Source organism: Rhea americana, unplaced genomic scaffold (assembly GCF_003343005.1).
Source record: "Rhea americana isolate MKP2758 unplaced genomic scaffold, rheAme1 scaffold_209, whole genome shotgun sequence".
Classification (NCBI taxonomy): domain Eukaryota; kingdom Metazoa; phylum Chordata; class Aves; order Rheiformes; family Rheidae; genus Rhea; species Rhea americana.
In genome coordinates, this window is record NW_028186249.1 from 1,024,567 (window position 1) to 1,034,162 (window position 9,596).

General features: G+C 43.6%; 1 protein-coding gene across 4 annotated transcripts in view; it reads right to left on the bottom strand.

Annotated features, from left to right (window-relative positions):
• The window catches only part of IFT54 (intraflagellar transport 54), a 52,900-nt gene extending 52,030 nt beyond the window's left edge, over positions 1–870 (bottom strand). For 3 of the 4 annotated variants that reach the window (XM_085304390.1, XM_085304392.1, XM_085304391.1), the window contains exons 1-2: positions 691–870; positions 293–361 (exon numbers count right to left, since the gene is read on the bottom strand). In XM_085304390.1, the coding sequence (XP_085160516.1) occupies positions 293–361; positions 691–813 (192 nt within the window). In that variant the 5' untranslated portion in view covers positions 814–870. The remainder of the gene's footprint in view (positions 1–292; positions 362–690) is intronic. The other variant, XM_085304393.1, reaches the window with a different exon arrangement.
• Between the last annotated feature and the right edge of the window lie 8,726 nt (positions 871–9,596).

Consider the following 9,596-nt stretch of genomic DNA (forward strand, 5'->3'; position numbering starts at 1 on the left):
CCATAGATTAGATCTCACTGTTTTGAGATCTGTAGAGAAACAGTTCTTTCACAYGAGACAGTTTATTTGTATCCATACGCTTAGCAACGCCATGAATGCAATCTGAACATACTCTYCTTATGCACTACATAAAATAACCAATATTGCAATACCTTCTACTTTGTCTTCACAATGTTAAACTAAMGACAATCACTTGAAGCTGAACACAGAAACGATGACAAATACCTTGTGGCAAGGTTCAAAGAATCCTTAAAATATTAAAAACAAATAAATAAGAACGCTTAATACCCACCTTAACATTATCCGATTTCAATTCAAAATCTGTGTAAAGTCCTTTCARAAAACCTGTTACTCTAATTACCTTCAAAACAGAAGAAAAGTAAAAGTCAGCACCGGCGTACACGGTTTAAGTGCAGCTCTCCATTATTTTCCCATTCCTTTACATGCAACGATACGCAGAAGTACCTCCCTCCCCCACCCGCCGCCACCCGCAGCGTGCGGGGCCTCGGCGACAGCCCGGCTCCCCGCGTCCCGGCGCGTCCCGCGGGCCGCCGCCCCGTCCCGCCCCGCGCGGCAGGGGGCGCCCGGGAGCCCCTCCGCCCCGGCCGAGGCCGCGAGCCCGCAGGCAGGCCCCGTTGCCTAGCAACGGCGGCAACGGCGCGGGCCCGGTGGCCGGGCTCCCGGGCCCACCTCGGTGATCACGTCGTGCAGGTAGCGGAAGGGCGGCTTGCTCAGGAGCCGCTCCGTGAGGGGCGGCTTGCGGATCACTTGGCCCAGCGACTCCTGCGTCCTGCGCACCACCGCCTCGTTCATAGCGGCGGCGGGACCCCGCCGCCGCCGCCGCCGCCGCCGTCGAGCCTTCCCGGCGTGCCCCGCGGCGCCAGGCGCCTCACTGCGCAAGCGCAGCGGCCAGCACGGTGTTGCTAGGCGCAGCGCGCGGCCCTAGCGACTGCTCCCCGCTCGCTCCGCCCCCCTCGCAGCCATGTTCGGCCCTGACTTCCCTTATGCTGGGCCTAGGGAAGGGGGTGGCTGCCTCGGGGCGCCCCACTTCGGCCCCCATGCCAGCACCGTCCTTCCCACATGCGCCCCCATGCCCTGCAGTCCCTACCTCCTTCGGTGGAGCCTAAAGCCCTGCTGGCTCTGAGGGACCTAGCTGCCAGGGGAGTGTCTGGAGAGGGGGGGCAAAGCCCTGGGCTGGGCTATGCCATGCTGCTTTTGCATAAAACTGCCGGCAGTTTTATGGTTGGCAGGCACCTGGGGATGAGGAGGGTTGCTTTATTTGGGATCTGTTTGCTTTTTAACCTGTATTCCACCCAGTGATGCCCACTGCATGCCAGGGTTCAAAGGGAGGATGGATGCTCTTGCACCATGGTCCTGCCTAGAAGCCCCACCATGCACCTGCCTGATATGTTATAGAAAGTGTTTTGCTTTGCCCCACAGGTTGAAACTTTGCTGTTCCAATGGTATTTATACAATGGGATAAGATACGCGTTATCTTGCTGTCCTAATAAGTCAGTCTAGGAAACTGTGGTGTTTTCACTATGRGTAACACATGAGCACAGCAGGACCAGACAGAGCTTTGAGGCAAAGTGCCACTCYGCATGACTGGTGTTTTTTGACAGCYCTCTGATTCCAGAGACTGTCCCAAAGACGGGCCCCATAACCACAGCACGCGCACAGCAACTCCAGCTCTTGTTGGCAGCCATGGAGGGGCCACAGGTGCTATGGGGCACACCTGTGTGAAGACATGTCCCAAGCACCCAAGTCACTTTGGCTGCACGGTCCCTCAGAGCAATACACATGCTATCAGCAGACAAGTGTGTATTTCTATCTAGTCCTGCTCTGATCAAACAGTTCTAAAGCATGGTGTGAGGAGTAGCCAGGGCAAGCTAGTTCAGGGTTGCCTAATGGCCACAAGTCCATGTGATGTCAGGGTAGCGTGGAAATAATTTTGTCATGTACATGTTAAAACTCAGTTCCCTCTCCAAATACTATTCACAGAGTAGCCTTCTTACAAAAYAAAATGTCAAATGCAGCATCATTTTAATCATATCTAAGTCCTCCTCTAGAATACTCAGAAATGGAAAGTGGATTCAAGACTTAGCTCTTCCAGCTGCAGAAACCTTTGGATTTTCTTTTAAAGCTAAACAAGTTTTGATACCCAGATTGGCCAAGATTCAGCTCTGTTTTCAGGCACTATTTACAAAATAAAAGCACAGTGAAGCAAGTATAAGGTGTAGCAGCTTATTATGTGAATAAAATTTAAGATCTAAGGTGTCCAGATATGCTAGAACAGCTGGGCCATCTGGGAAAGAGTCCATAGAATTAACCCTAAAAGTATTTTGTTCAACACAGCTMGTCAAAACCCTGTCTCTTGTATGAATAATTATCAGAAAAATAGTGAAGCTTTAAGTGCTTATAAAGTTAAATTATATCTTATGGGGTTTTTTTAATTGTCTTGACATAAAGAAGTAGAAAGTAAGAGTAAGGTTCAGAAGAAGGAAAAAAAWACCAAATTCTCTGATCGCATATCACACTCCCTCTGAAGTCAGGACAAGCTAATTGAAGGGAAAAAGCAGCACAGGACTACCAGCACTATCATTATATCTGACAAGGACATTTCCACCAGACAGAGTACTACATACTCCTCGCAAACGACTTCATGGATCCCACATTACAACCTTTATCGAAAAGCAAAAACTTTATTCCCCAGAGCTTGTTCATGTTCCTTCCTATCTTCCTGATAATGTTTGGGGCACTAAGAAGGAAAATGATGCTTTTCTGCTCAGCTTGTCATGACCATTAATTTTTGAAATCTAAATTTCGATAGGGCTACATGCAGTCTGTATTGTTGTGCACTGTGACTGCCTGCCCATTTAACATTTCAAACTTGCAGCTCACCTGCCTTGCCAAATAGGACTTTGCATTCATCACATTGGTTGTAAAAGGAATTGTTACAAGTTCTACCATGCCAAGTCTTCAAATAAGAAGAGMTGAGCCTGAGTGAGAATGAATCAGAATCAGATTTTGGAATGAAAAGAAGAGCATTACAAAGTAGATTTGTATAGTATTAGTTCAGGGATGGAAAGAGGTTATTTTTCTGCAAGGAAAGACAAGTGGACAGCTTGCATGCTGAGAGAATACCTGGGCTCCTGAGAGCAGGTAGCTCAGCAAGAGGAAGTTGTAGGGAACTAATTTGTCTCTTCTCTCAATCTGACACATTCATAAATTGATGAGATTCCCAGACAGAATGTTACTATAGAATCTGATGAGTCTGGGAAGAAGATGAGGTATTTGACAGCTTCTACATCCAAGGGCATCAGAAGGGGTCTCAGAGGAAGCAAAAAGACTGGGAAGAAGCTGCTCTGGGGAAGAGGGTTTGTTTATTTTGGAATCATGTGGTTTATCTGGACTTCTGCCACCAGCTCTCTGTGAAGTGTCTGTAAAGCCTGAGAAGAAATCTATGGGGCTTTGTTAAATTTGACCTTTACCACGCTCATTTCACTGAAAAGGTAGTACCCTGAGGAAGCATGGCTCAATTTAGCTGAAGAATCAAAAGCTAGCAACTCACAAAAGCTCCATAAATCCGTGTGCCTTCCTTCAGGTCCACTGGAACTGTAAATATTATCCTAAAACCACAAAACAGATAGCTTGARGTTTAGTCAAGAGACCTAGCGCTTTGGAAGGCCTTGGACTAGAATTGCTAGTAGAGGCTGGGCAAGTTGAGACCATGTCACATGGGCTGAAAATATATTCAGAGAGAATATCTAAGGCATGGTAAACACAATAAACATGCCACAAAAGCAACTACAATTAGTAAATTGTGTAAGCAGCAGAAGTGCTTACACATCTTTAATACTGCATTGAGAATTTCACACAATCCTCCTGAAGATGCCGGTGGGAAGTGCTCTTGACCACATAGCATCAATAGGATATGAAGCAACTTACAGATTGACTCATGTCAAGATTCACAGGTCTCACACACATTGCAAAATTCTTCCTAGTGTCAAGAGGGTCACAGAGAAACTTGCTATTTCAAGAAGACCACTGCTACTGCAAGCAGGAAAAGACGTAATGCATACTGCCTTTTCCTCCAAGTTTTATCCCTTCCCACAGCAGGGAGCCCTACCTTCCCAGCCACTAATTTGACTTGGTATTGCCAAATTCCTTTGCTGAAGTAGGCTGGAAAGCAGCAAGACAACACTAAACTATATATTGCTGGCCAAGTATTCAAAGCCTAACTAGCTCRGTTTGGGTTGTTTTTTTGGTTCAGTTTTTACATGCCGCAAACAGTACAATACTATCTCCACTCTCAAATGACCTTATGATCTCAGTAGCATATATGTACACATATATATGTATATATACATATACACGTGCAGTTTCCAACCCACATCAGCCAAACTACCAAATGCTCCTGAAAAATATAGGTGCAGCCTGACAATAGAAAGTACCCACTTCCTATCTAAAAGACATTTCTGGTATAGACCAGACCAGAGGATACTGGTATCAGGGCAATAGTAACATGAAGGGACATACTGGCTACGTGATCTTTGAATAAGTCCTGCAACATTTGCAGTGATAGTAAACAGCTGAGCAGGGGATCCTGTCCAAATCTGTGTGTAGTCTGTTGAACCAAAAAAAATAAATAAATAAATAAATAAAAATAAAAAAAAATTTGGCTGAAAGCTTGCAAAGAGCTGGAAGAGGCATACCRGATTGACAGGCTGCAATAGCTTCTTGAGACACAAGAAGGTGGTGTTTCTGTTTTCTAGCAGTTAAACTTCGTTTTAGCTGCAGAGTTTAAACAGACAGAGTCTTCAGTTATCTACTCTGAGCCGAAGCCACTATAGTAAGTGAAGCATCTGGTTGGTTCACCTGCCCCATAAATACTGTTTTTTCTGAAACAAGAATGAAATGTGAGAGGATTACTCAACTTTTATTGTTATATCTATGATAAATTCTGCAGTTTTCCATGATTCACTGGGTTTCCAAATTTTAAGATTTTTTTTAAAAAAGATAAAAAACCCAAACAGTGTGTAGTTGTGCAAAATTCTAAAACAAGTGGGGATTTCTCCAAAGATCGTTTTTTACATTTTTACTTTACATTAAAATCCACTCCTGAAGCAGAAATAAACACTCATGTAGTGCCCGTTATCCTAATATCACAAACAGCAACCAGACCAAGTTACCAAAAGAGCCTGAGACAAGGAAATGATTGCATTTACTTGAGAAACAGGCTTCCTTTGAAYCTGCTTTAATTCCCTGTCCTCCATTAAACAATTGCACTTTTTGTTTTTTAAATTGCTATCAYCCCTTAAAAGCCATGTTTTGCCTTTCTGCATCTCTGGATATGCTTTAYTCTGTGCAGGATCTCTCTCCTATACCACTGCCGCTAATTCCAGAACAGATACCAGCTTTACCATGCTGCATTTCCCCATGAGAAGTGCAGTGGCTGAACACTGCAAGRAGCATATGTTGCACTCCCTGAGACCTTTTACAAGAAGGCCTGTTTACATATATTCACACAGTAAATGTAGTCTTGGGCTTATAAAATTATTCAGAAAATTGGTATCCAGTCTAAAGTCATCAGCAACTAGGTTTTCTTTCTGACAAGAGGTGAGAGTTTGCTTTCTAGGACAAGCTATGAGGCCTCATCTAGATGCCCATTTAGGTCAGAAAGAATCACACTCCACTAGCAGCCAGGCTCATCAGACAAATAAATTAGGTCAGATGAATTCACACATTCTATGCTACACTGGCAATTTTTTAAGCTTAACAAGAAAAAACTAAAGAGGGGCTACTGGCCCTACTTTTCCCTGCTGTTTAAATAGCACAACTCTCTTGCAAGGGAAAATTAACCATTTYCACTTGGATGCACATACCAGAGACACTTCAGCATGGCATCATCTTAGGAATGTTTTAGAAAACAGGCTCCAAGGATGGGGCTTAGCAGTGAGCAGAACTGTCATCTGGAAACACTTACGCAGTCCCAGTATATTGTCTTAAATGGTCATCACACAAGCCTGCAAAATCAATTCTGCTTATACAGAACAGAAACAAGCAGGACTTTGTATGTGTTCAATGTCGTATTAGCTATTTCTCCTCTCGCCAGTAACCACTCAAATTGGTGACCACAACTCTGGGGCTAATAACTGCTCATTTTCATTTATGCTTTTAGTTCCAATCGCAAGAAAGGGCAGTGATGGGGAACCTGCAATGTTTAGAAAGGTGAATGCAGCTGGCATCTGACACTAAGCATGTTCCCCGTTGCTGGCTCTGCGTTGCTAAGCCAGCATTTGCAATCTTTGCTTATTATTTGCAACAGGAAAAGCCATTTTATTCTGTGAAACATCAGATTTCCAGATTACAGTACTCAAGTTCAGCCATCATCACAGATCAGCTGGATCCATACCTCTCCTTTCCTGTGTGTGCTGGATKGAAATCCCAGGGTACATCCCCTTTGCTCAAAGGCAGCTGAGCTCCAGCTCACCACTGCAATAAACTAACAGATGCTAGTGACTGCTTGGCTCCCATGTGGTACCTCAGCAAAGTGGGCAGACTTCTTAACGTGCTTAGCGGCTCTTGTGAAACTTTGCAAGTGACTGCATGCCGAGCATACTTCAAAATCTGATCCACGGGCTGCAGGATGAAGTTTATATCAGRAAGAACTTATTTGTACCAGCCTACTCAGTCACAAGTACATAATTCACAGTCATAGCATACATGATTTCTACRCTTTTTAAAATGTTTTGAATAAAGGACAAATCTCATCTAATATTTGTCTACCAGATGAGAACCTGGCATCTTCCATATCTCTTGTGGGACTTTGCTTGGCCTATGGGATTTGTTTCACTGCCTGTTCACTGTACTGTTTCATTTCCTGGCTACTTGTTAGGAGGCATTTCCGTAGGATTTTCAGCTGTGCATAGGCTCTCTTGCCTTATGCCTGTCATCCAGCAACACTCCAGGTAGAAAGAAGTGTCCCAGAGCTAGAGAAGCAGCTCGCTGGCTGATCCCCCCCCTGCCCCYGCCCCCAAGAGTAAAGCAGGCTTACTGTGACCTTGCTGTCCCTCACAGTGACAAAAAGATGCTATGTTTCAGGATTGCTGCATGTGGAAAGCAAGGGGGAAATAAGGAAAACAGCCTTTGTTGGTTATTTTGAAGATATAAAATCAATCAGTTGATCAGATATTTTAAAATACATCATGTGCAGAGATGACTGAAAATGCAGAGCTTCATGATTTCCTAGAGAGATGCTTCCTGCTCTTTTTGATCATTTCAATACAGATTCTAAATAAAACATTTTAAAATATTTTATTCTTTCTTATTTTTTTTATCTAAGATATTTAATAGAGGGACTGTTCAGGACTCTCATGCMAAATTGGCTTTGGCAAGTTGTGCTTGGTTTATTGGATAAAACCCATATGACAATAAATAGCCTTTGAGCTGCAACATGCTTACTCCATAACAGAAAGGCTTGTTTTATTCAGTTAAATCAAATAAAATYGATTTTGCAGTTAGTGGGCATACTTTGCACAAACAATTTTGCTTTATTGGGAAAAATAGTTCTCATTAGGTCTATTGAAACAACACRTTAAATCATGTCTCCAAATATTGTTATGCTCTGGATCCATTTTATCTACCCTGCCATAACTGAAATTGAAAACAGCAACTTTCATAAGAGCTGAGTCTCAAATGAGTGTAATTTCATTATCTGGATTTTTCCCCCTTTTAAAATTTTACTTGCATGCTCGTTTCCTCTTGGTAACCTCTGCTAAAACTATCCACGCCAGCTTCTACTTCTATCTCATCAGAAAAGCCTGTAATTCAGAGCACAGCAACATCCATGCATCTTAGARTCTAGTTTTACTGATAAGCAGAGTTTTTGAATTTCAGTGAAGTGAATGTCCACCTTTCTCAACTCAACTTTCCCAATTGATYTATAACCATCTAGATTTCATGCAGTACTCTTCTGGTTCAAGAAACCTGTGATGTTTGCTTGTTTCAGCAACTCTCTATCCATTGCATACTTCAACCTAGCCCTAGCAACATGCTCCAAGGCATTAGTGGTGAAACAGCACATGAAGTCCAGGCAGTGCTTCTGAGCTTGCTTTTGTGATGCTCTGTGCTTGGATCCTGCCCCTTTACCCTGAGCATGAACCAGAGATAGAAGAAAACTACTGATGATGTATGAGAGTGTATACACAACCTTCTGTGCCTGGGACCGGGTTTGCTGGCTCAGTGAAGAGGTATGACCGTGCAGAGTGGCTCAAAGCACCTAGATTAGGCTTTGGCTCTGAACTGAGACTCTTATTCTCTATCAAARGCAACTAAACTGAGAAATCAGCATTGCTATCTTCAGGATCCCTCTCAGAAACTTAAATGGGAAGGAGCAGGGGGTGGAAACAGAGGGCAAGTCAAAGGAAAGTAGAGGTCTCAACATTCTGGCTCTTGGACTTTTCTTTATGCCATCATGAYTTATTAGACTCCTAATCCCACAGGATGGCTCTGGCCTATCTCTGGCTTGCATGGGACTTGGCTGCTTACAAGGGACGACCTGTATGGTGCCATACCAGTGTCCTTTCTCTGTCCCATAAAATCTCACTGTACTGTGCTACAGCAGAGACATGAGACGGTCTCCTCTCCAATCTCTCAGGTTAACTTTACCATAAACTTTCCCACAACCTGTAGTGGATTCTACATGTCCTTTAGCACTGAAGATTCTGAGAAAATGCTGGAGCAGCTCTTCYAAGGGCTGGCAAAACAAAGAGCCTAGCCATATTTTCCTCATTGGCTCATTTAYACCCATTTTCCCTAGCGTGCTAGGTTGCCCCCTTCTTATGAGCCCAGTCATCACCAACCACAACGTCCAGCTGGGAAACAATCTACAAATCTGCCCCTGTTGCTCAGGTGTCAGAAGCAACTGCTGAAGTTTAAGGCCCAAGCTCTGCTAGGCCTTAAATACACTCAAACACATTCTTCAAAAAATGCCAAGGAAAGCTATTCACACAAAACAGTGTTAAAATAAGCATTCTTCTGGTTGAGTAATCAAGYATGAGAAAGCCTGGAGACAAGATTTCCAGCCCTTCTAAATCCCCAATTTGACCTCTCAGACCCATGTTCTACACCAGAGCCCTTATTATGGGATGCCACAGGAGGGTCCTCACAAAGACCCCTTCTCTTATTCAGCACAATGGAGCAGACACAAAGAAAGACCAGAATGTGACTGTGTGTAACAGCAGAGCTAGTATTTTCCTAACAGGCTAGTGGTTGATTTCACAACAGAAAATGAAATATTTTTCATGTGAGACAATAAAATCTTTGCCAAGAGCTGTTATCTCTTCATGGGAAGGCATGGTGTTTCACGTCCTTAAAATTTATGACAGGAGTAGACCATCTCTTTAGGCAGTGATATCCTTACATGGATTTTTTACTATGTTACTGTTCCCTGTTAACTATGACGTGGTTCAGTTCATACCAGGGTGTTTCTGTTTACGTCTGATTACTTGTTTTCTCTAGCAGTCTTTTTTTTCTTACAGAAATACTTGTGGTAAACCTCTTCTAAGAGCACTGTGTTCTGCACCTGCTTGGTG